Source organism: Plasmodium cynomolgi, chromosome 5 (genome assembly GCF_000321355.1).
Source record: "Plasmodium cynomolgi strain B DNA, chromosome 5, whole genome shotgun sequence".
NCBI classification, from domain to species: Eukaryota; Apicomplexa; class Aconoidasida; order Haemosporida; family Plasmodiidae; genus Plasmodium; species Plasmodium cynomolgi.
This window is the reverse complement of record NC_020398.1, coordinates 244,414-271,975: the sequence shown is the minus strand read 5'-3', so window position 1 is coordinate 271,975 and position 27,562 is coordinate 244,414. Positions and strand designations below refer to the sequence as shown.

The window sequence follows — 27,562 nt, the reverse complement described above, 5'->3', positions numbered from 1 at the left end:
AAAAAAAAAGCATACCATGATGAGCTAGCGCCAAGGGGTTTATGCCCAATTGGATAAGCTCCTTGGATCAGCTCCTGGAAATGCACAGTGTCACATGTGGGCAGTCAAAAAATGGGGATTCGAAAACGTCACGAATTTTTGGGATGTGTGGAAAAGTGTTCGTAATATATCTGCCACTCTGCATGTACAAAATGGTAGCACGGCTAAAATGGTGTATGTGCCATAAGAGGTGTATGTATGTATGTGTGGGGGAGGAAGGTGCTCGTCCCACATTTGCAACGACTTTTCTCCTTGTGGCGTATACACCTGGATGGATGATGCCAACACTGTTATATGTACCCCCTCTCATGAAGAAAAATCTTCCACGTGGGGGTGGTGGCACTGATATAGGTGCTATATGGTATGCACAACCAAATGCGCTTTTTTCTTTTGTCAACATTTGGAATAATTTAGAGTTAATTTAAACAGTTTACAAAAAGGGTGGGGGTTAATTTTGTGCGTTACAAAGCATGCATTAAAAATGGGGGGGAAAAAAAAGATACACGGGGAACGAAAGCTCCACAATAGGCAGCCAAAATTAGGGAAGTAGTCTCCGTGGGAATGCCCATTTTGAGTGGGTTCCCCCTTCAGCAGGGGTGAAAAACGCGAAATGTTTTTCCGCATAGGGTTTTTCTTTGTTCTCGGCTGTGCTCCGCTGTTCTCTGCTCTTCTCTGCTCCGCTCAGCTTAGCCCTACTCCGCTCCGCTCTGCTGCGCTTTCCAAAGAGCGGGGGCGTCATATAAATCCGAAGCCCTCCTTTCCCTCCATGATGGCCCTGATTAACTTGCTCCTTAACAACTCCTTGGAAGAGTACTCAGGTAGGTCCAATTGATTGAAGCAGGTGTGGGCAGTAGGGAGGCGATCCTCACCGTAGGCCCTGTAAATAATCATCTTCTGCGCACCCCTCATTCCCATGAGATTTTTAAAACCACCTAAAGGCACTCTACTTGTTCCAGTAACAAACTGTAAAAAAGAAGCCTTTTTATTTTCATCAAATTCTTGGAGTACATCCCATAACCAAATAATTTGAATCGAGTTGGGAGAATAATTATGATATTCAACGTTCTCTTTTAAGTCGTTTAGGTCTATGGTGGGAATACCACTAATGAGTAATTCCAACTCTTTGTCATCAAAAATGGAGATCAGTTTGGGTTGAATTAGCTCCTTGAAACCATCCATGAAAGCTTCCAACTGTTCCTTTATACTGTTCGTTACTTTCATCTCACATAGAAGCTCAATATACTTGTGTTTATTTTCATCAGTCACTGGGATATTTCTACCATTTGGAATGAGGTCAATTATTTTGGTTTTTCCAAACTCGTCAATTTCGGTGCTAAAGTTTATTTCCAAATTTAGGTCTTCTAATTTATACTCTGCAATTTTGATTAGACTGTTGTAAAACTCGGGGTCTACCGATTCTGCATCCGCTGGGAGTATTTTCCTTCCAAGCATGTGTTTATAAAAGGACCTGCAAAAATAGGCATCTATCACTTGCCCATCATAAATAGCCTTTGCGATAAATTTGCCCACAAATTTGAAGAAGTGCAAGTGGTCCGGGTTAATATATGACAGAGGGTTTGGATGGTTAAACTCGCTTTTTTTTCCTTCTCGACAGAATAAAGCATAATTGGGATTGAATATTTCTTTGGCTAGTATGGAGTACCACTCTCGAGTCAACCCTCCTGCATCTACTCCTTCCTCATTTTTGAAAGTAACTATTAATTTTCCTTTTAAATCATTACCCGACTTATTCCTCAGTTGGTAATACGAATCGGTAAATACTTTTTCTCTCCTTATGTTCAAACGAATTGGCTCGGTTCTTACCCCTGACTTGAGGTGTTTCAGTTTCTTCCTCAAGTAATGCCTCTTATTTTCGAAGTTGATGCAGGATGAAGTCAGCTTAATAAGCGACTTGAAGTTGTGGTGCAGCAGTATCGGGGTTTGCTTGATCAAGCTGTTAATCACTCTCCTGTTTATGTAAACAAATTTGATGAGCTTCTTATGTCGACAGTTAATACTTCCTTCGTTGTCCTCCAGCTTAATCTGTATGTACTCGTCGTCATCGTTGTCGTCCACATCGTACCGATTATCGCGACGGTCTCCATCGTCATTGGTGGCATCGCCAAACGCACGTATCATCATCTCCTCTTCTGCGTCCTCCCCATCGTATTCGTCCATGACGTGCCCGACTTCTCCACCCTGCTGTTGCGCCGCTTCCCCTTCTCCGGGTGTGCGCTTCGCAAATTCATACGTTCCACTTGCGGTAGCCTCCACAGTGTGGTTACCATTTTGGGAATTGCTAACTGTGCTCTTTTCGCCCGTGAGCAATTCAGCGAATTTGGCTTTCTTCTTCGGCTCTTTTACAACTCCTTCTTGGTTCCCCTCCTCTGCGTCATTTCCAAGGTATCCCATCATTTCTTCCCTTTTGTTTATCACACCTTTGCTTTGTTGCACATTCGCATCATCGTCATTACCCAGCTGGTTAAATTTGGCTGCGTTGGATTTGGCCTCCTCTCCTGGCAAATGTGTCATAGTAATATCCTCCTCCTTTTTGTGTAGTTTGTGCTGCCCTTCCTTCTGCAACTCCTCATCTGACGATTCACTTAGTTCCTTCTTCCTTTTCATTTTGTTGGAAAGGTTGCTACTGACCCGGCTACCCGTGTTGAACTTTCCCAATTTGAGGTCTCCCCCGGTGGAATCACTAGCCAACCGTTTCTCCTTCTTATGATATATGCTAATGTAAAAGGGGCTATCGTCATATGCCAACTTTTCATTAATTTTTATACTTTCGATATTCAAGTTGGAGACTTTTTTTTCCAAATCTTTAAATTTTTTCAACTTATATTGGGATACTAGGATGACTTCTTCTATGAAGAGGTAGGCCTCCATGAGTGGTAGGAGGTAGTTCAAAATAGTTGGGGGTGGATCATCCTCACTTTCTTTCTTTTTATCTTCCACTGGGTTGCTGTTCTCGTTGTTATCTCCGTTTTGGTTGGGTCTTTCCTCTGCAATGCTGTCAACGTTTTCTTCTACACTGCGTGCGAGGGGTCCTTCATGTTGCGAGCTGCCTGCAGTCACCGAATTGGGATCCCCCCCTTCTGACGTTTCGCTAGAGGAAGAATCCAAGTCGAAGAACGATTTGTTTATCTCTCCTCCGAGTGGTTTTTCCCCTTCTTTGTTCTTTCCATTTGTACAGGAGGGGGTAGACGTGATGGGTACTACTCCTTCTCCTACTACTCCTTCGTTGGTCTCTCCACGTGTGTGCTGTTGTAGTAGCATACTTCCCTTACGCTGCTCCGTTTTTCCTTCCTCTGACGGGAACTGCATATTGCTCCTATTGTTATATGTAAATTTGTAATTTTTATCTATCAGGGCATTATTGATTACCTGCATGGCTTTGTTGAATTCCTCCCAAAGAGCGTCGATGTTAATGGAGAGAAAAAAATCAGCACAAATGTCAAACTTGGTTTCTTCGTCTGCGTTTTTTTTTTCCGTCGCATGGTTTATTACATGGTCAGTACGAGTAGCCCCTCCATCACCTGTGGCGATATCACCGAGACCTACTTCATTCACCGGTGCAGTGTCCCCATTGGATGTACCCACGTTTGGAGCAGCAGACGTTGTGCTGCCAGCACTGAAATCTAGTACACTCTTAGAAGGGGGGTTACTGCTGCTAATTTCTTCGGCGCTGGAATTTCTGCTGGCTTCACTTCTATTAATCAGATTGTCAATCAAAGAGGGAGCATTAAATAAAATGGTAATGACTCGATAAAATGCAATTAGTTTCTGTTCCAAGCTATCCGAGTGATCAACTGCATAAACATCAAAAGTTCTGTTATGTATGGAGTGAACAATTTTTCTCAAATCATAAATAATTCTTTTGATCAACACATGGGTATGATATTTCAATGTTTGAATATTCCATTTTTTTAGCTTGTAATGAGAAAAGAACATGACAATAATTTGCGTTAGTGACGAAATGTCCTGCTTGTGCACTTGCTCTAGGTTATTATTGTTAGCAGCTGTATTCGTGTTGTTGTTGTTGTTGTTATTATTACTGTTGATCCATAAGAAATTTGTTTTATAGTTACAGATTAGTTTACTCAAATTACTCAGGGCATCTAGTGATATGACATCTAGTAGGTAGAATGGCTTCTTCGTAGAATCTTTTTTACTACTATCTGGTTCATTTTTTTTTATATTTCTAATGCTCATTAGTAGCTCTCTGTTAATTTTAGATGAGGAGTGGTAGAACTCCTTCAAGTTACTACTGTGTTGTCTTTGTTTTTTGCCTTTACTCGTTGTGTTCCTCTTATTTCCGCTGTTACTTCTTCCACATCGGCTATCACTCGCGTTGTTTAGCGCAGCCGTTTCGTTGTTGTTCGCACCGTTGTTGCTCGCGTCGTTGTTTAACGTAGCCTTTTCGTTGTTGCTCGTGTCGTTACTCGCATCGTTGTTACTCGCGTCGTCCTTCTTTTTAGCCCCCATCACCTCCTCATCATTGTTAGCATTTTCGGCATCTAGCAGCTCTTCCAAATTTTCTGTGTACACCCATTTGGTGAAGTTACTATACGTGTGCCATTTCTTCCCGCAGTTAATTAGAAGATTGAAAATGACCGAAAGGAGGTGACTCATCAGTTTTTTGGAGGTTAAATATATGAACGAATTCAGCAGCTTAAATAGGATATTAATTGGGTACTCGTTTTTTGATTTATCCACTTGTTTGGAGTGTTCTATTTTTGTGTTCAGTGCCAGCGCATGGGGGCTATTTTTCTGGTCCATTTTGGGTCGCTTTCTCTTCAGTTCGTACTGCAGAATGGCCGCCTCGTCGTCGTTAATCCTGTTGGAGGTGCCTTGTACGGGAGTCGTCACCTGCAGCGCAGCCACAGGTTCTTCCTTTTTGCATGCCAAAGTGTGCGTCATTTCTGGAGACACTTGGGAAATTTCCCCCTTTGGAGGATCCTCCACGAACACATTACTGCTGGAGCCCTTCCTCGACTCGCCATTTCCACTCTTCTTCGACCCCACAACCTTATGCTCGATGATATCCTTGGGAACGAAAAACGCGGGGTGCACGAGCAGCATAGAGAAGAACGAAGTGATGTGTGGGATGGTAATAAGTAGCGACTGCACTTGTTCTAGTACCCTCTCCGATGATACATACGCAGTTGTAAAATAGTTATCCGAAAAAAGTCCATAGTTCTTCTTGTTAACATTGTGGTAAAGCATTTTTGGGGGGAAATTAACAGCCTGCCGCAGAGCTACCACTCGGGGGGCATTGTTCTTCCCATGCAGGTCAACAGAAGCAGACCATAAAATGCTCATAAATAATTGCAAAGCACAAATCTTAGTCTTCTGATACGAACATGTTAAATTGCAAAACAAGGTAAACATGATCTTTTTGTTGATTTCTTTTTTTAAAAACAGTAATCTGCAGATATCAATCAGGGCCTGTGACGATACGGGTTCTTCTAGACAAACATAGAGGGCGTTACTTTTGGAGCTCTCTAAATCTGCTTTGTTCTTCGTTGGAAATAAATTTTTTAAATACTTACTTAACGTTATATCATCTTCCTTCTCTGCAAACTTGTCGTCATTGAGCAGATTGAAATTGGGATCCACATGATTAAATCGATTTTCCTGGCTAAAGAACAGCCTCGTTTCGTTCATACTGTTGTTTCCGCTACCTCCCGTGTTGATATTTCCGCTGCGGTGACTTGCATTCCGGTGACTGTTTCCTCCGGCGTTGCCACTGTTGCCCGCGTTGTTCCCGCCATGACCGCTGCTCCCACCATGACCACTGCTTCCGCCATTGTTATTACCACTGCTGGCATCCCCATTACTGTTTTCACCACCTTGATTTGTCGGAATGAGAGAAAAACTGGCGCTGATATTTGCGCTGTCAGATAGAGGCAGGTTCGAAATTGCCCCGTTGAATGATCGGCCACCAAGAAAGTGATCCAAGAAACGGGACGCGGTCAGACTGTCATAGTTTTCATGCCCTGTATTAATCATAATTATGGGATTGTTATTTTCGTTGTATGTTATTCTGATAAAGTTGTTCCTCTGTGTCCCTGAGGTTAGTGGGTTTCTCAGTGATGCATTCAAACGCCTTCTGTTGTTGGCATTGGCTCTACTAAGGACATTAAACAACGTCCTGTTGTTCCTTGCATGCCTGCCATTGCCACTGCTAACTACTGGAACACTGTTATTGTTGTTGCTGCTTCTGTTGCTGTTGCTGTTTTCACTGTTGCTCATGTTGTTTAGGTTCGACACGGCGTTCCTCAAAACAGTGTTCGTTATTCGCTCCTGAATGTCATTTCTGATTGCGTTTAATCTGGTGGGTGACACATTGGCGTTATCCGTTTGCCCGTTCGCGCTCGATGCGCCGCTTCCGCTGACGTTGTTGTTACTGCGATTGACGCCGTTACTGACGCCAACTGCACTGACTTCGTTTGCACCAATTTCGTTCGCATTCATTCCGCTCGCAATCATTCCGCTCGCATTCATTCCACTCGCGTTCATTCCGCTAGCGTTGGGCCCACTTGAGATGCCTCCGCCGCTGCTCGCATTTCCTGCGCTGCTTCCTCTAACGTTAGCACTCGTATCTGCGTTGTCCCCATCGGTGACCGCGTTGGCGACGGTGTTCTGCCTGGGTCGATTATTACCATTAAGCAAATTCGATCGACTGTTGAGCACCACGAATCTTAAATTTCTTGCCTCTTCTATCATTTCCTCCGTGAGCGTTCTTATGAATCTTAAGCTCGCGGAGGATAGCACGTCCCTCCTGAGCTCCGGTGTCAAGGAATCTATAAACGCAATGTTCGTTTCGTCTTGCGTTTCGTTTCGCTGGCTCCTGTTTCCTATTATTCTCTTCTTGATTTCTGCGCGAACGCTGGATGGAAGCGCTTCCAGGTAGCTTTTCTTTATGCTGTTGTAGATGAGCAGGTTTTTCTCGCCTTCGCTTTTCGTGGTCGTTTCCGCGTGAGCGGTTGTTTCCACCTGGGGGGGGGCGGCTTCTTCAAGGGGGGCATTTCCCACGTTGGTTGCACTCTCCACGTTGTTTGCATTTTCCACGTTGTTTGAATTTTCTACGTTGTTTGCATTTCCCACATTGGTTGCACTCTCCACGTTGGCTGCACTCTCCACGATGGTAGCAGTTCCCCCGCTTGGGGCGCCCACCACTGGGAGGCCATTCCCCTCAACTGTGGCACCATCATTATTTGACACTCCCTGCACGGTTTCTCCCACCAGATCCGTTAATGCACCATTGTCGTTGTTACTCGCGGTGTTTCCTTCAACATGGGCAGTTGTAATCGCGCTTCCATTGGGAGTATTTCCGTTGCCATTTTGTTGATCATTTCGTTGATCAGTTTGCGCGACGACGGTTTCGTTATGGATACTCGGTTGTTGACTTCCCGGGTGCGTCCTGCTAAACTCCTGAAATTTCAGATACTTCTTATACAGCTCTATCGAAATTTTTTTATCGTTTTGGGCATTCTCCTGCGCTAGTTCATTTACACTAGCTAGGGTAATATTCTTCAAATGTTGTACAATAATTTCGTCGATTAAATTGTTTGGGAGCTCAATGAGAAAGGACCTATCCACGTTTAGGAGTTGGAAGAACTGGCCTTCGTTTATGCCCAGGGCACAGCAGATTATGAGCAGCGATTCGATTTTCAACACGTTGTCGAATATTTCTTCGTAGTTAATATTTTTGTAGTCTTCCTCGTTGGGAACACTTTGGTCAGTGTTGTCATTCTGCTCGTCTGCTTGGTTTGGGTCAGTTGCGTTGTTCTGATCTGTGACCATTATATCACTGCTGGGAACATCGAGGCTGGAACTGCCGTCATACAAAACGGATTCAAACGGTGGATCGGCCGTTCCAGTTGGTGCAATCTGCACTTGGGCATTTTGATTGGGCATGGAATCTGCGTCGGGGGAAGCAGCGTTGTTATCGCGTTGTTTATCTTCCCCTTCGGCGTGGTTTTCCACCTCCTCTGTTGTGTCCTTCTTTTCTTCTTCCGCTTCCACCTCCTCCTCCTTCGAAGGCACTTCCCCTTTTTGGAGTCCACCTTTTTTCGTCTGCTCCTGTTTGCTCGCCTTGCCCTTCTGTGCTTCCTTTTTGCTTCCAAGTTCTTTCTTCTCTTCTACCTTTCTGCGCATGCTTTGAATTATTTTTTTTTTTTCCTCCAGTAAATTTTCGATAGGTAAATTTATATGAACCTTCGGAATGGCTTTGCATAATCTGTTGTACATCATGTTGCAGATGCTACTTTTTAATTTCTTATCATTATCGAGGACGGTGTCGGTAAGGCTAAATTTTTCTTCTTTCGTTCCATCGTTCTTTTCCTTGATTGCGTTCCCGCTTCTGATTTTATTCGCTACGGTGTTGTTCATCTCGGTCGGCGCGTCGGGGTCATCCTCGCGCGGGGGGCTTCCACCCCGGTTGTTGCTTCCACCCCGGTTGTTGCTTCCACCCCGGTTGTTGCTTCCACCCCGGTTGTTGCTTCCACCCTGGTTGTTGCTTCCACCCTGATTGTTCCCCACGTTCGGGGCGTCGTTACTTCCCCTCTCGCTGAATATATCCCCCACATTGGCTTCCCTATTCTCTACGTTCATCACATTTGTATTGTTGTTCATTCCCTCCACGGAGGATTCTCCCCTCCTACCCAAGTCATTCAAAGTGAGACTCGAATTCCTCGTGTAGTTAATATTATTATCGCTGATATTGTAGTTTCTAATAATGTTAAATAAATTTCGAAGGTTGTGGTTCGTTTGGTTCAAATTTCTATTCGCAGCATTATTGGATCTCATACTTGGGCAGTTGTTAAACATAGGGGGGGAATATACGTTATTAACTCTATCTAGATTTAGGTGGTAGTATGTACAACCACTTTCGTGCAACATGTTGCTGTGGTCATATGGGCTGTTCTCATTTGAGATGCTTCCGCTTATGTTAAAATCTTCGCTAATTCCCATGGGGATGTTAATAGTGTTATTTCTTACTCCGTCGGGGATGTGCACAGAGGTGGCCAACATACTATTCAAACGTTCGTTTCTTCTTCTATTTAGGGTTAACAAATTGGAACACAGATTATCCATTAGGGCAAATATGTTAGTGCTCGTTGGGGTGTAGTTAATAGATCCGTAATTATCCATACTGCTGCTTAGCAGCGTTCCTTGCTCCCGATCGCTTAACTCCATGGGGGCGGTATCGACGGGGGGCAATCCCATCGGGGTTGTTTCGTTTGTAGGGACTCCATTTGGGGATATTCCATTTTGGGGAACTCCATTTTGGGGAACTCCATTTGGGGGTAATCCATTTGGGGTAACTCCATTTTGGGGCACATCCACGCCGCTCGCACCAGCACCGTCGCTTTGATCAACAGTGGGCCCACTGGGCAACCCACTCGCGCTACTCTTCACCGCGGCGGGGTGAATGGTCCCCGTTTCGTTCAAATACAAAATGCTGTTATTTTCTCCCAGCAAAGTGTTAACATCTCTGTTATTGCTGTTGTAAAAATGGTAATACAAATCTATCAAGTTAATGTCATTTTCGTTTACACTCGCCCTGCTTGTGGTTCCCTCCATGGAAGAGCTCTGCATTTTATCAGAGGTACCACCCGACTCGTTCTTCTTTCCGCTTTCCGTTGTAGAAGCATTCACACCTGTGGGTGAACCCTTTCTGTTTTCTTCCTGCTTAACAATAGCAGCCGTTGTGCTCTTAGCACCGAATTTGTTATTTGCTCCTCCTTCTCCACTTCCTACACCACCTTCTTCGTTAATCGAAGCCACGTTGTTCATTTCGCCCTTAATCATGTTCCCGTTTGCAACAACGTTCATGCTTTTATGGGTCACTTGGTTCATTTGCGCCGGGAAGGGTGTTTCCCCCGGGGCACCACTAACTGAAACGGGGAAGCCATTGTTCAAACGTATGTCATGTAATATATTCAGATTATCATTCTGTGAATTACTAAAAAGATCATTTTGCTGTTCCCCATTATTTATACCCACGTGAATTCCGTTACTCTCCTGTTCATTTTGCAATTCGTTGTAAACGCCTTTGTTCTGTGTTGACATTTCTGAATTGGAGGTCATCACGTTGGGATAATTCACCGTATTCTCTGCGTTGGCCATATTAGTAGCGCTGGATCCGTTCAGTCCGCAGGTACCTTTTTTCACTTCCGATGGGGAATCCACATGGGGAATGTTCAAGCTGTTTGTTATTATCCCATCTAGGGTGGCGCCAATTACTTCATCATGGGTTGCTTCGCCGTGCCCAATTTTGTCACCTCCCCTGTGAGTTATATCCGGGTAGCCATTTTTATCTTCACCACCATTCGCATTCGGGGAAGAGCTTCCCACGTTGTTATCGCTCCCCAGTTGTGCATTCCCCACGTTGTTATCACTTCCCAGTTGTGCATTCCCCACATTGTTATCATTCCCCAGTTGTGCGCTGCTCACATTGTTATCACTTCCCAACGGTGCGCTGCTCACATTGTTATCACTTCCCAACGGTGCGCTGCTCACATTGTTAACATTGCTATTAGCAGCTCGATTATTATTTTCCCCATCGTCGATATAGTCATCGTTGTATTCATCTATATCGTCATTAATATTATATACACCATCCTCCTCCATCAGGATATCTAAAATTTCGTGTTGATTTTCATTACATGTGAGAAGGGAATTGTTCACGTTCATTTCTGTGTCGATTAGATCAGCGTTGTTATTCGCTGCTCTGCCGTTATCATCCGTTTGGCTGATTCGGAAGGCGCTGTTATTTCCGCCGATTTCTTCTTCATCCTCATCTTCGTCGATTTCTTCCTCTTCCTCCTCCTCCTCGTCGTCGTCATCGTCATCATCGTCATCATCATCATCATCGTCGTCATCGTCATCGTCATCATCGTCATCATCGTCGTCATCATCGTCATCGTCGTCCTCATCGTCATCCTCATCATAGTCCTCCGTTTCGTCAATTTCTCTAATTCTATGAACCCCTTGCCCTTCATCCATATCGTTACTACTGTCCGAACCCAACTCCAAATTCGAGACGATGTTATTGTTGTTATCCCCCATGTGTGACATGTTTTCTTCATTTTCGTCAACCTCGTGGGGGAGTAACAAATTGTTGGAGTTATCATAAAGATTGTCTTCATCAATGACGTTTCTGTCTTGCACGAGGTAGGCGTGTACGTGTAGGCCTCTATTGGTATCATGTTCATTTCCGTTTCTCCCTGCATCATCATCCTCCTCCTCTTCCTCTTCCTCCTCCATGTCGATTTCGTCGTATTCTTCTTCCTCCTCCATGGGTTCTTCTTCTTCTTCTTCATCGTCGTCGTCGTCCTCCTCATCATCCTCCATATCGTCATCCTCGTCGTCGCCCTCCATATCGTCGTCCTCCTCATCCTCATCCTCCTGTTCATCCTCTTCGACGTCTTCTTCCTCCTCATCTATATCTTCCTCCTCTTCCTCCACCTCCTCATTGGTGTAATTCCCTTCCGTTTCCTCCGCCCCATCATTAAGTGAGTTTTCATTATTCTCATCGGTATCCATCTGTGCGTTGTTCAACGTGTTGTTGTTATTGCTGCCGCTGCCGCTGCTGTTGTTGCGCCTGGGTTCGGAGTGGCCCCCTCGTTCGTTGCGCAATTCTGCGTTTCTTCTTCTTCTTACTCTTCTTCTCCTCCTTCGAGGTCTATCTTCCACTTCGCCAGCGTCCTCATCTGCTTCGCCAACATCATCTGCATCATTCGGTTCCACCACCTCATCATCTTCCTCCTCTCCATGCGCTGCTGCATCTGCTTCGTCTCCCTCGTCCTCTTCACCATCATCATCCGCCTCGTCATCTACCTCGTCGTCCTCTTCATCTACATCGTCATCCGCCTCTTCATCTACATCGTCATCCGCCTCATCATCTACATCCTCATCCGCCTCGTCATCTACCTCATCGTCGTCCTCCGCTTCATCATCCCCCTCATCGTCGTCCTCCGCATCATCCGCGTCATCCGCGTCCTCGTCCATGTCCTCACCATCCACCATGTCAACGTAATCATCGTCCATCTCCTCCTCATACTCATATCGAAGGTCATCCTCATCGTTACTATCGTCATTATCAAAAATGAAGTGTTCCTCGTACGACACATCCGAGTCGACTGAGTAGGGGATGTCCGAACCGGCAGAGTTGTTATTACTCGAGTCAGATCTAAAGCGCACATACGATGGATTTAAGAAAGTTACACATGACATATTTTTTCTTCTCTTATTTCTCTTGATTTTTTTAATTTTTTTGTTCTTCCTTTCATTTAGTTTGTTCAATTTTAGCATGTACAGTTTGTTGTTCTTTGTTTTTATGGGGTGACCCAAAATAGGTGCGGATGTCAGGACGGACAAACAGCGAATGATGGATGTGGCTGTGTTGGCGAAGTCTTCCTTTGTGTAGTCCAGCTTGTTCAGCAAGTTACACAGCACCATGCGGAACAGGGCCAGCTGCTCCCTGCTATACGTGAACATTTTATTGCTGTCGTCCTTCTTCTCGGCCTTCTCCTCCTCGTCACGGTCGTCGCGGTCGTCGCCTCCGCCACCGTTGGGGTTGCCACCGTTGGGGTTGCCGCCGTTGGGGTTGCCGCCGTTGGGGTTGCCACCGCTTGGATTACCACCGTTGTGATTGCCACCGTTATTATTACCACCGTTGTGATTGCCACCGTTATTATTACCACCGCTTGGATTACCACCTCTGTAGTTTCCTCCATTTCCACTTCCCCCGTTCGCGCCGCGCCCGCCCCGACTGTCGTCACAGTCGTCGCAGTCGTCGCTGTCGTCGCGGTTGGGACCGCCTCCATTGTTCCTAGCCTCCTGCTCCTCCTCACCCTTCTGTGCAAACTCCAACACCTTGGAAATGTACTTGCCGCTGCCGAGCAGGTGCTTCTCCTCCAGCAGATGGCTGTTCTCTATCTTGATATTCTGTTCCTCGTTGACCAGCTTGTACAGTAAAGCACTTACAGCGTAAGAGAATACATCGATGAGGGTTCCGAACACGTTGTTGTTCCAATTGGTCCATGCTTTCCCAGAAGGGTGTTGTTCCTTCCGTTTCTGAAAAATGCTATACACCTTCAGGAGGTGCATAATTTCTTGCACCACTTTCTTATGTACATCGTAGCTGGAGGAGTGAATATCAAAAATGAGTTGAACAAAATTGACAATGTGTTTAACATAGTTCACATTTTTGAATTCGTTGCTGTTTAATACAGATTGGTAATGGTAATCCGTGGACTTGGATTTTTCCTCCAATTTTTTGGGGGAGTAGGTCGTGTGGATGCTCGGGTGGCTCAGGCATATAAATTGGGGTAATATCCGTTTGAACAAAAATATCAGCAGGGGTGTAAACACCAGGTTGTTGGGGTGGTTCGCGTTGATAAGATGGCCTGCAAGCAGCTCCTTCTCCTTTTCGGTGCACTTCTCCCTCTCCTTCTCCTTCTCCTTTTCGATGTGCTTCTCCCTTTCCTTCTCCTTTCCTCTGTCCTTCCCCTTCTCCCTGCTGCCGCTGCTCCCCGCCTGACACGCCCCCCTGTCCAGCAGAAACGGGAACAAGCAGCTCCTAAACGTCAACTTGGATAAATCGAAGAGGGCATAGTATTGCAAATAATTTTGTAAATAAAACTCAGACATTTCTCGATACGTATAGGGAGTATTAGAGGTCAACTCGAGTTTCGCGATTTTGTGCATTACAGTTGCTCCTTCCACTGCTACGTGATTATCGCCGCATTTCGGTATTGCACCCTGTTCGGAGGTCCCCTTTATAAGGACGTTCATATCGTCGCCGCCAAAACTGTTGTGGTCGCCATTTGGAGGGGTAATTGAAATTGCCCCACAGCTGCTAGAAAAAACATCCGTGCTATTTTTACTTCGACTCGAAGTGCCTTGATTCATTCCTGATAACGCTAACACACTGTTGCACAGTTTTGCATCCCTTCCAAATGTAGTGTTAACCTGGGAAGAATGAGCAGAAACGGGAGCGTCATTGTATTGCAGAGCGTCCCCCTTACAACCATGCACAAGCTCATCATAATCACTCAGAAAAAAAGTCTTCATAATTTTGGAGTTAAAAGAATTGGGGACCTTAACCAAATAAACGATCAAATGTTTAAACGTTTTAAAAATTAAGTTGATAATGAAGAGCATATTATCTGCTGTCAGTGCGAAGGGGTACATGACCTTGTAATCCAGTTCTGTGTCAAAGTCGGCATGCGTTCCATAAATCTCCATTAGCTTCTTGTTAAACTGTAGCCTTTCCTCCTTTTCGGTGAGCTTTACTAACCTCGTTTTGCTTTGGATGATGGTGAACAGGTTCAGGAAATCTAGCAGAACTGCTAAGATGTAAAAGTTGTAAAAATTGTTCTTCAGGAAATACTTCCTCAGATACTTGGTGCTGTTGGCCGTTTCGGAGAGCATGTAAATGGATTTGATGTGCTCCGGTATGGGCAGCAGGTTTAGGTAGAACTTGCTTCCGTCGCCATTAGGCGCCGCCGCTTGCTGCGCACTGCTTTCCTTCACCGACTTGCCCTTCTTCTTGCTCAACTGGGTTGCACCACTCAGCGCGCCGTTGCTCGTGGCACTTTGGAAAGCATTTCGCCCTTCTTGGTCGTCGTCCTTCCCGCAGTCCTTCCCGTAATCCTTCACGCCATCCTTTCCCTTTTTCATCCTATCCGTTTTCGTCCCCTTTGCAATTTCGGCACCATTAAACGCAACTGTGTGCACATTTTCCCCGTTCCTTTTCTCCTTCGTTTGTTCGCTTGTGAACCCTGCTGCGCTGTGCGCACCAACCGCCTTGGCAAAACCATTGAACGGAAGCAAATCAGGCGGGTCGCTAACCTGATGCTGCACATCACTCGCTTCATCCTTCTTCACATATTTCAGGTTGGGAAAAAAACACAAACAACTCAAAATTTCTTCATACATTTGGGGGTTCTTAAAAATGAAAGGATATAATGCCTCATTCAATTCACTTAATGATACGCCTAAGGCGTTGGAGAATTTTTGATCCTCTATGACTTTCAAGTCATCCTTTCTCATAAAGCACTTGACTGGGATCCCATGATACAGGAAGTAGGACTTAAGACTATATTCAATTCGATTGGCAATGACGTAGTTGTCGGTGAAGCATTGGATGAGAATGTTTATCAGGATGATGAGCATGTCCTTAAATTTCGCTTGTTTCGAAATGGTTAGGAGAATTCCAAGTCCGCTTCTGCTGATGTTATTTAGGATCAACTCGTTCAGGTCAAAATGGGGATCGCATTTCTGTTCGAAGTGACCAACGTAGTCGTGCTGCTCACTGCTTGTAACATTGGGGGGGCAACACATTCCCCTACTACTTCTATCTCTAAGGGGTTCCATAACGCTTCCGCCACTGATGATGGTCTCTCTTTTGTGCAGATCCCCTCGAGAAAGTTCTTCTGCTCCGCTAGGCAATAATTCCGTGTTAGGATTCTCCCCTGTTGCTGTTGTGTTGGGCCTTCCGTTCGCGCTGCCTCTATCAATCAGGTTCTTTCCCCCTGCTCGCATCCTTTCCATCCTCCTTTCCTCCAGTTCGAACACCTTCCTAAAGTTCCTATACACATTTGGAGGCGAATACGAAATGAAGAAAATGACGTTGCTGTACGTGGTAGTCAAATATTCAATTATCTGTAAAATGCTCATACACAGCTGTGCGTTGTAGCCCTTGAAGAAATACAAAGTGTCGATGCATATCTTTATTATGTTGTGTTGTTTTTCCGAGGACATAAATCGGATGTTTTCCGTAATCGTTTGCGCGGTTGGAGCGGTCTGCCCGATTTGCCCCATTTGCGCAGTTGCCGCGTTCGTGTTGGCTGCCACATTGTTGCTGAGATTTTTCTTCTCACTCTGCGAGGTGGCCTTCTCCATTTTGTTGGCTGGTGCATTCTTGACCAAACTGGTGCCGAACTTGTCGTCATTCATTTTTTCCTCCTTCTGTTGTTTCTTCATTACCTTTCTACTTTTGTCGTTAAAATTGTGCAAGGAGTAGTTAATGATAATTTTGTACAGGCACATGAACAGGGGCGTGTAGAAGCACGGCGGCTTGGAGTACAGCGAGATGTATTTATTTTCCTCATTTTCTTGTAGTGAATAATTGATAGCCGTTTTCTGGTTCACCTCGGAAATATCTGTGTCGGCTAAGTTCCAGTACGGAATCAGCATGCCATACGTTTTGATGTTTTTATTTATGACCAATCCTTTGTTGTACATGTGGTTTATTATTTTCTGTTCCTTCTGGTTAGCCTCAGCTTGGTTCTGGTTAGCCTCAGCTGGGTTCTGGTTCTTCTCACTCTTCTGTGCTTGGCAGTTATTCCCTGTGGTTCCACCCTGCGCTGAGAGCACCAGTGCCTTGTTGTTGGTTTGCTCCACGTGGGTTATTCCACTCATGTTGGCAGAGTCAGAACCGACACACGTGGGATGCAAGTAGTCATTATCCCTCTCATCGCAAAGGTGAGAAGAATACTTTTTGTGGCTCCCATTTTGCGCATAGTCATTCGTATCCTCCTCCCTGGGGGCGCCGTCAAAACTGTTGCCATGAGCACTTGAAAGCGGTGGGGGGAAGTGACCTGCCAAAAGGGCCCCCTGTTCACATGGGTCGACATTCGTTAACCCGTTCGGCTGCTCATTCATGTTAGGGGCAGTCCTACTTGCTGCCATTATTTTGTTAAATTTTCTCTTCCTTTTATTCTTTTCTTGATTTCTCTTCCCCGCATCGTTATCATTCGCGGGCGCTTCGTAATCCACACCGGGGAAGAAGCTTCCCCCTCCGTGAGCATTTGAAAATATCTGTTCATCATTCGAGCCAGAAATGGATACACACGAGTGGGATCTTTGGGATTTTTGGCATATTTGGGATCTGTGGCATATTGGGGATTGGCCCTCCGTTAAGAAGTAGCTAACATTCGCCTCCACGCTCTTCACATAGGCCACGTTAAATTTGTGTAAAAAGAAAATGCAATAATCCAGGATGTTCCTATCTATGTGCAAAATCAAATTTCTTGCGATCGTGTACTTATCGATAATGTTGCAAAGGGTGAAAAAAAGCATGTAGAGACAAAAGTGGTAGGAGTATATTTCCATGTCCCTTTGAGACTCATATATAACATCTAGATCTCCTTTAATATACTTGGTTCTGTAGATGCAACCTTTGGGATCATTTGTATCGTTCGGTGCCTCACCATCTGGGTTATTATGCTCCTTACTTTTTTTGTTGTTATTTATGACCGAATTTTTGTCATCCACGACGTCACTTCCTGGGTAGAATGCCGTAGTGGTGTTGTCATCACTGTGGTTACTAACGTCGTAGTTATTGTTCAGTTGGTACTCTGCAAGGAATTCACTCACTGGGTTTCCTACTCTACTACGATTGTTCGCATTGCTCATCGCGTTTGTTCTACTGCTGGGTAAAGTGGTGCTCATCAGCATGTTGCGCATACTGTTAAGTGCGCTTCCCCCGGAGGCACCACCATTCGTCGGGATGTTATGCGGTACGTTTGGTGTCATTCCGGAAGTGCTGCTTGCTGCCTGGCCCACTTCGTTTCCCCCTTGACGGGCTTCATGACCGCGACCGCTTCCCATGGTGACAGCGCCCCCCATCCCAGCCACAGCACCGCTGATTCCACTGCTGATGCTGTTGCCAACCCCGGTGGCGTTTCCCGCATTCGCGTCCGTGTTGGAGTCTCCAAAAGGGTCTCCCGCTGCATCTACAGTTTGAGGCAAAATGGGGATCACTCCACCGTTATCACTTGTCAGCCCATTTCTGTTCTGCACAAATTTATTTTTATTCCCATTTTTGTTATCCTTCTTCTCCGGTTTTATCCCACCGTCATCGCCATTCTTCACGTTTTTATTTTTCCTCTTATTAAAGTACATGAACAGGTGGTGACAATGGTAGAAGGGTTCTATGGGGAAAGCCTCATCATTCTTCAAGGTTTTTATTTTCTTCGAAATATTTTCAATAAAGTAATACAGTATAATAATTTTCACATCTTGGTGATTGAATATACGACTTTTGTTGGTGTTTTTGTCGTGAATGGTTTTTCTATAATGGTCCAGGAGCAATTTCACACTCTTCTTGTCAATGTCGATAAGGAGGAAGCTCAGGAAAAGGTTGGTGTAACCCCCTAAAAGGAATGGTTATCATTATATTTATGAGCATATTAAAAATATACTTATAAATTAATTGCCTAAGGAGCAAATAATTTTCTTCATCCCAAAATTGCTTAATATCATTTTTCTCTTCATATGTAAGGAAAAGATTTTTTTTCAGTAACTTTAAGTAGTACTGCAGATATAATATCATGTTTCTCTTGCTGTTTGGATCCATAATCGTTTGGTAGTAATACACCCTTGCATGTGTTGCCTTTGCTTTGGCTTCCTTCAAAATTTCGAACATAAAGGGGAACTTCTCCAGAACGTACTTGTCATTTTTGTGGAAGATATCCTCCTTGTCGTTTCCATTTTGGGAGGCATCGTTTAGGATGAGTGGCGTTGGGGAATTGTTTGCATCCACGTGATGGGCAACCTCAGTAGTGCTACCGGCATCGATGGGGTTGCGCTCTCCAGCAACCTGCACCGCGTCATTGAGTTCCTCTTCGCTGGCATTCTCGTTCATCCCCAATCGGATGCCCACCCTTCTGTTACCCGAGGTCGAATTCTCATCACTGCTGTTGTAGTCAAAGTCGTAGTAGGGGGGTCTTCTACCCACGTTGTTTTTTCTCTCTCCAAGAAGCTTATCCTTTCCTATGTTGAGGAAGAACTCCTTCTCCTTGGCCTTATCCAAATAATTCAACGTACAATCGAGGTCAGTGGTGCCGGAATAATTGAGGCAGTCATAAATCGTTTTTTCGTCAAAGCCCATTAGACCCCATTCCTCCAAAATATTCACATGGGGATAGTTAAATGCGTCTTTATCCTTGTCCTTATCCTTCTCCTTTCCACTAACGTTTTTTTTATCTTTGCATTTTTCCTTCTCCCAGAAATCGATCATTTTGGGTTCCACTTCAACGGAGTGATGAATAAATTTTAAAATAATTCTCAGCAAGGTGTATATTATATTGTTGTTAAAATTTATGTATATGTTGTTCTTCCCCAGGTTGCTAATTTTAACACTGGTACTGTTGATGTAGGTCAGCCACATGAATATGTTGTCAGCTATTTCGCACTTCATCGATCTTATCGTGTTAACAATGTCGAAGTAGTCCAGGGAGAATATGAAGTTGTTGTTGTACGTGAATGTGTGATCTGATTTGTGTTTTGCATTTTGCGGGGGTGTGTCAGTGGTAGTCGTAGTAGTGGTAGTGGTAGCTGTCGTAGTGGTAGTCGTAGTAGTGGTAGTATTCTCTTCCTTGGGGTTACTTCCGCCAAGTGGAAAGTCAACACCTTTTTTACTCTGCCTCTCACCATTGACTGCGTTGTTACTTTTGCTAAGCTCCGCGGTGTCATGTTTTTTTTCCCCCTTGACTTCACTCAAACTAGGGAATGCGCCCACGTGGGAATTCTCCAACGCGGCCATTTCCACACTGCTCTCGCTTAACTCGTTTGGTCCTTCCAGCTGGGGTGTTAATAAATTGGCTTCTCCACTTGCGCCGTTACTGCGACTTTGCGCGCTCCCCGTGGTGAGGAACGGGTTGCTCGCTTCGGTCTTTCCATTCGGCGGGGCCACATCACCACTGTGTGCTTCCGCGGCCGTTTCGTTGGCGGCTGTTTCGTTGGCGGCTGCTTCGTTGGCGGCTGCTTCCTTTGCGGCTGCTTCCTTCGCGGCTGCTTCCTCCGGTGCTGACCCCCCTCCCTCGTTGTGCGTCGTTTTTCTCTCCGGGGAGAGGTTCTCAAAGTTGTGCAAGCGCGTGAGGGGGTGCAGCATCTTGGAGCAAAAGAGCATCAAGTTAAATTTGCCAATATTGATGAGGCTGACAAAGAAATCCAGAAAGGCACTTATCCCTTTAACGACAATTTGGAGATAAATCTTTAGCATACTCAAATCAGCACCAGAATAGTATTCCATTATCCTGACTATATACCGAACGAAGTAGGTATTTGTACAGGTAAAATTCTTGCTGATGTGAATTGGAATGTAAGTAACAAAATTGGTCCTGACGTTATGTTTGTTCTTCTTCATCTCTTTCATCTCTTTCTTCTTCTTGTAATATAATGCCAGGAGAGATATATACACACTCATCACATAATTGAACATGTTGAAAATGAAGTCGAACGTTCCCACTTTGTATAGCAAGTCCAGGAAATAGAAGTAGCTAATAAATTCCAGCTTGTTATCCGACAGTAGTTTGTGCAAAATGTTGATAAGCTCTGCGATGTACTTCACTGTTTTCATCGGGCTGTAATGTTCTATGCTGATGCTCACTGGGGTGAGTTTTTTTTCCTTCAGCATATCCTTCACACTTTTCTTCTCGTTCGTGGTGGCGTTATTGCTACTTGGGTTGTTCTGCGCATTCCCTTGGTGACTCGTTTCGCCACCCGTTTGCTGACTCGTTTCGCCACTCCTTTCTTGATTCGCCTGGCTTGCTCCGCTGGGCTCGTTCGCGCTTTCCTCTGCGAACTTCACAAAATTGAAGCTATCGTTGTGGTGGACCACGCGGAAGGTCCCGTCCGCCTCCCGAACGCTGGTGCAAATGTACGATTTGTTATACTTGCTCAAATCTCGATTGGGGATGTTTCCCCGGGGGGTTATTCTCCCCTGGTATTCCTCCTCTTCCGGATGGTTTCGGCACGGGGGCGGGGCCACATTTCCACCCTGCACAGTGGAAAACGCATCTCGAAATGCATTTCCATTTGCACTTGCGTTTCCATTTTGCACCGGTCCCTTGTCCGCTGGCCCAGCAGACCCTGCCTGGCCATTATGGTGAAGGTCCTTATTCGGCACCACGTCGATCAGGGAAAAATTAAAGTTGTATCGTTTGAACAAAATTTCCTCCATGTAGAACGGCTCGGGATAATAATTTTCTATTTTCTCTACATGGTAGCTTGTGAACGAGGTGTACGCATAGTCATACAGGTTGAGGTTCTTCTGCTGTGAGTTTCTTTCCGTTGCAAAATTGGCCCTACCACAGTGGGGTAAGTGCTCCTTGGAGGGATTTTCTTCCGCGATGTTTTCACATGGAAGATAGTCCACCTTCATTCCAACCTTGGGCCATTTCTTGGCTCCATTCTTGTAGGCACTTCGCGCGACCGAGTCACGGTTGGTGCTACCACCGCCGCAGCTGCAGCTGTAGAAACTGTTCGCACCGCCATTCATCGTCACGTATGAGGGTGTTGCTGCTGATGCTGCCAATGCTGCCGATGCTGACGGTGGATGCCTCTCACTGGGGTCGCTCAAATAGCTGACCTTCTCCGCCGTTATGTGGTCAGACAACACGCTGTAAACTCTTCTCGTTTTGCCCCCCGCGAGGTAGGGGTTTTCCTGAATGGGCTTGCTCACCACGGGCACATTCATCATGCACTTGGTTAAACATCGAATGATGCACAGAATGTGCTTCTGCTGGATCACATTGTAAAAGATATAGTTTGCGGTGGGCTTCAATTTTAACTGCCTCGTATGGCAGGCTAGATTAATCATGATGAAAAATTTTTTAATTACCACTAGGAGCGATCTGAGGCTTTCGCACAGGACGTATTTCGAGTCATACGCGAGGCGCGTGTGCATGTGGATGTTCTTGTCCTCTATGTAGTAGTCGTTGTATTCGCTGTTAGCAGCGCCACAGACGTTGCCGCCACAGACGTTGCCACCACAGGCGTTGCCACCACCGTCGTTTCCGCAGCTGTCATTTCCTCCACTGCCCTTTCCGCCACTTCCATTTCCGATAATGCTCGGCTCGTTATTTACTCCTTTCTGTTGGTTTTTCTCCGCAAAGTGATATTCCATACAACTTCCGCCGCGGTATGCTGCGTACATGTTTGCAACACTCTGCGCGTTTAACTGGCTCTTTTCGACACCTGGGGCATCAGTCTCAAAAGGGTTGCCGCTGGAGAGAGGGGTCTCCTTCACCGTGTTGCAATTTGTTGTTGTATTATTACAAAGAAGGTGGGTTATCACCCCCGCGTTGCTATCATTTCGACTATGCGCTAAGTTCGGACCGTTTTTCTTCTTACCTGTTTGGAGCCCGACAATTGATTCCTCGGAACTTGAAAAATATTTTTGAAATTTCGACTTTTCTTTATTTTTAAAAGCTACAATGTCCGATGGCATTTTCATACTTTTGTGCATAAAGGTGTTAAATTCAACAAGGACCTGCGAAAAGGCGTATCTGTAAATGGCCTTATACACTCTGTCATCATTATCTAACCCACTGAGGTGATCCGTCATTTTATAATCATCTGCTTTGTCGTGGTCACAAAGGATGTGTGTTTTTCCCTGATCATTGTTCAATACGTACAAATTGTTATTAATCGAATAGCAGAAGAGGGAGCGACTCGATCCGAACAAATTGTACAGCAGATAATCCGATTTATTTTGGCTGTTTCGAAGTGTTCGCTTGATGTGTTCATGGATGCACACTTTATCCTTCAGGTGCAAAAACATGTTCTGGTTTGAATCATTTGTCTGATAAAAATACAACGTAAAGAAAAAGTCGAATACGCTCTCTATAGTTATGAGGACGTCTGAAAATATTTCCAAGATTTTTCTGTTTGACAATTCTGACAGGTCGTACAGCTTCTCCTCGTTTCCGTAGAGCCCCTTGGCGTCGGTGTAGGCCGAGATTAAGAAGTACAGGATGTTGAACAGCTGCGTGATGTTGCAGAGGAGCAGCTGGTTGCGGTCGATGAACGGCCCAGCGAAGAAGTCCGTCCTCAGGTACTTGCTTCCGCGCTGGAAGGGCTTGCCGGCCGCTCCAGCAGATCCAGGCGCATGGCTCGTTCCAAGCGCTTCACTCGTTCCAAGTGCTCCACTCGTTCCAAGCGCTTCACCCATTCCAAGTGCTTCACCCATTCCAAGTGCTTCACTCGTTCCATGCGCATGACTCGCTCCATTCGTTCCAAGTGCTTCACCCATTTGTCCCATTTCCCCCGCGCGGAGAGCGGACCGCTTCACCACCACGACGTTGTCGCCCAGGTCGAAGTAGAAAGAACCCATGAACAACAAACTAACGTACTGAACATACGAAACGAAGTTGCTGTAGTTGTACAAAGGATAAAGGAACTGATTGTACACATTCTTGAAGGAGGCATACAAATATATTTTCATGACAAAGGTGTAAATGGAGTGATACTCGAAAATGTGAATATAGTTCGGAGGTAGACTAATCAAATTTGTGTAGGCCATTAAAAACTTAAGTCCGTTTAACTTTAAAAAGGATTTAATCCAGGAGGTCTTCATATAGGATAGGATACATCGACATAGGATGGATAATCTATCCAAGAAGAAGTCATCCCTTCTGTGTTTGTACCGATCTATATTCAGATCCTTCAACTGCACATGGTGCAACTGCTTTCCTGACGATTCTACATACTTCTGTACATAGTCATAATCCAAACATCTCCAGTAACCCAAATTTAGACCCTCCAAATATAATTTCTTCAATAATTTTACGTGAAAGGAAAGGAAATCTCTCATAACGAAGCCGTAGTTCTCCAGTTCGTTGATAATGTTTCCTATCGAAACAGCTATATCACCAAATCTGTCGAAAAAAAAATAATCTATTTTGATCACATAGTGGAAAAGGTTATATATAGGGGAGTAATTCAACTTCCTCATGGCTGACTTTCCAATGCTGTGAATAAACATTAAGGAGAGGAGAGACGGGACATAGATCAACACCGTTTCGTCTTTCAAATTATCCTCTACTATGCTGTTTAGTAATATGTTCAAAAGGCCTTCCTTCAACAATGTGGATAAAATCGTGGGATCTTCATATATGTGTTCATATATAAACCCTAATATGTAACCATACAGGCAGAGGCCAAACTTGTTTGGGTACTTTAAAATGTACTTAATAATTTTCACAGAGATGTAATTATTTGTAAATATGTCAAGAAGCGTGTCCGTTGGGGAGTAACCCTTCAACGCCAGGTTTAGTGCCTTTATTATCATCTTTATGATTTTCACTCGTTCTTCATATATGTACAGCTTCCACCAGAAGGTGAACCTGTTCAGCAGGGTCTCCTCCGTGGCGCTCTCGTTTATGTCGTACGTTTGAAACAGCCTCACCAGCTTCGCATTGCGCCGGGAGAAGAGGCTGTTCTGGGTGGAAGTAGCGGAAGGGTGGGCGGCCACGATTTCGGCGTTCACCTTTCCGTCCGCCTCTTTCGCTTCTTCCGCCTCTTTGGCTTCTTTCGCCTCCCCCGCTTCGCCCGCTTCTTCCGCTTCTTTCGCCTCCCCCGCTTCTCCCGCCTCCCCCGCTTCTCCCGCCTCTCCCACTTCCCCCTTCTGTGCCGCTTCCCCTGCGTAGCGGCGGGCCTCCTCCTCGCCCTCCACAAAGGTGCGGTCGTACCCGCGGTAGTCAAAGGGCTCGAAATAAAACCTCAGAAAGTGCTCCCGATTCAGGTGGTAAAAACTGTCTGACATCATAAATATTTCATATTGAAAACGAGACAGTAGAATTTTGTACAGCTCCTCCTCGTTCTTCGCCGTGAAATAAAAGTTGGGCGTAAAGTCCAACAGCGTTTCCATAATTCTCAGTAACAAATGAACAATAGGTAGATTATCCGTGTAGCTATCTTGCAAATATAGGGGAAAAAATTTGAGCGTGTTCTGTTGCGCTATGGTAAGAATTGGGCACGGCTCCATAATGCACGTATGGTACAGGGTCAATAACTGTAGCATCATAGACACTTGCTTTTTCTTCTTTTTAAAATCTTTAAACTTTTTTTTCGAAATTTTTATAAATTCACTTTCTCCATTTTTCTTGCAATTTTTTATATTGCTTACGATTACGTCTTCACTTATGTAATTTTCGTACTGCATTTCCTCCTTGAATCTGTTTCGATTCCTCGGTTGGTTGTTTAGCCTGTTATTATCCGTGGTGTCACCACCCATCAGGTCAACTTCGTCCGAGTTGTTCATGAAGTCGAATAGATTCAGGTTCCTCAAATGGGATTGATCCCTCACACTGGGTGGATCTCTCATGTGAGTGGAATCCACCTCATTATTCGTATCGCCTTCGTTGCTCATGTAGTCAAGGATGTTAAGATTTTGTACAGCATTTATGCTCCCACTCATGGGGGGATTGTTCACAAATGGGGACATCGTCCCGATCACTCCTGCGGGGTCACTATAGTCAATGCTGAGGGGATTGTCTTCTCCTCTAAACGCATCCGCATTGAATATCGAATTATCGTTGGTGGTGCTTAACTGATTGGAGCCTTGCGCATCGGCTAGAGAAATTGCTCCCCCCCTTTGGGTGGCGTCCTGATGATTACTTGCGAAATGGGTTGCTGCCTCCTCATGTGAGGGAGCACCACTTCCAAAGGGGTGACTGTGCTGTTGCCTGGGGGGCCGATCCACACCTTCGTTCGGAAGGAGCTCACTCAGGGAGCTGTAAATACTGGCCCGCGCGATAAAGTTACCGTTCCCAGCAGCGCGCACACTCCCGCCCTGCAGCGGGGGGGAAGACGTGCTTATCGCCTTCTCCTCCTGAATTTTTTTTACATACAAATTGTTGATATCATTGGTGCTGTATATTTCCACGGGGCTCTCGTTCATAATGTGCAGAGGGCAAATATCCTTCTGTACTGTATATGTGGAGAGAAAATAATTCAGATAGTACTTAAAAACGCTAATAAATAAACCACTGTGCAATCGTAGACCCAAAATATCCGACACAACTTTGTAGTGAAGATGGGATTCTATCGCCGTGGTCAGTAAGTCAAAGATTATTTGCAGCGTCTTAAAATGAATAAATTTGTGATACTTTAGTAGGTACAAAATTTCCTGTAAAAATATCGTATTGCTAGGAATAATTTGTGGATACAAAATGGAGTTAATGGACAAGGCACCTGATATGATTAAGTACCTCAAGTTGAATAATTTTTTTCTGTACTTGGGACATATTAATCCCATATAGATTCTTAATTTGTGTCTTAGGTCGAAATTTTTTTTTTCGTCTATTTGATACTTATTCATGATGGCGTCGTATGCCTGTTGTAGGGCTTCCTTCGCCTTATTATACTTTACCTCCTTCGGGAGGACGGACGTGAAGGGGATCTCGTGATCTTCCACGTTAATTGTGACACTATCCAGGTTTAGGTCATACTCGATTAGGTCGAGAAGGTACCTATTATCAATTTTGTTGTACACGTTCTGCATGTAACGCTTATCTGTAGAGTCATGCAGGTAGTACAGCACTAGGCCAGAAATGTAGTTGTTGTCGTTTATCCGTCCTATATCGTTGTTTATATATGGGTGTAAAAAACTAGGCACCGGGATGTTAATTAGAGCTGACAGGATATTTACAATTTGGTTTATTTTGTTTTCATTTTTCTTCGTTTTTTTTATAAACAGGTAGTATATGTTTAAGATTTGGGCCGACAGGATCGATATCTTCGGGTTGAAGCTCCATAGCAGCACGAGCAAATGGTCCAGAGAGTTGTACTTCGATTTGCTTAGGCAGTTGTCCAGGATGTGGTACGTGAACCTGAGAATTTGCTCGACTAGCAGATCTGGCGGGACGAACGATTCTCTAGGGGGTTCGCTCAGCAGTTGATTGTTTTTTTCGTGCAGCGGTTGATTGTTTTTTTCGTTCATCAGTTGATTGTTCTTTTCGTTCATCAGTTGATTGTTCTTTTCGCTCGTCCTCTCACTGTTATTTTCGCCTGGCTTTTCGCTTCCCTTCCCCCCCTGCGCCTCGGCGTCCGCGCCGGCCTCCACGCCTCCACCACCTCTCGAAATGCAGGTCTCCTCCCGACTCAACTTATTATGAACAATGTACCTCTGCAGGAGGTCGTCGAACCGATTCAGCACGGGCGCCCAAGCTATCAAATCTGACTTCAGCCATACCCAATCCACAAAGGGAAACAGGTGGTCAATCAGATTCTTCTCCTCACATGTTGACAAAACGTGAATGAAAAATTTCTCCTCCTCACTGATTTTATCTAGCATGAGTATATAATTGTCATCCTTCGGTATCTGGATCTTCATTTTGTATTCATAATTGGCAGTATTTTTACGTTTACGTTTCCTTTTTTTTTTTTTTTGAGGGGGGCCTACATATACTGCGGCATCACCGTTTGCAGGTGTTGGAACAAAACGGCTAGCAGCGTATTTTTAACTTGAGAATTATGGCTACCTGCAAATGAGCTTCCACGTATGCACTCTTCCGCACGTGGCGTAAACTTCACTTGGGGGAGAGACACACACGTAATTGATAGGCGTATTCCTGCTCGTAGGAACATACAAACTTTCGTACACACACAAAAAGAGGGACTTTTCTCTCCCTGGGAAGGGGGGGAAAAAAAATAACTTTACGCAAAAAAAAAAAAAAAAAGGCAGGAAAAGGAAGTAAGAAAGAAGGCAAAA

At 44.9% G+C, this 27,562-nt stretch overlaps 1 protein-coding gene across 1 annotated transcript; it reads right to left on the bottom strand.

The window, feature by feature from the left end:
* Window positions 1–774: 774 nt before the first annotated feature.
* Window positions 775–27,184, bottom strand: PCYB_051510 (ubiquitin-protein ligase 1; the record flags this gene model as incomplete). The annotated part of the gene is made up of 2 exons (XM_004221032.1): window positions 775–18,193; window positions 18,216–27,184. 2 exons carry the CDS (start codon window positions 27,182–27,184, stop codon window positions 775–777), a joined length of 26,388 nt encoding a protein of 8,795 aa, XP_004221080.1.
* Window positions 27,185–27,562: the final 378 nt, after the last annotated feature.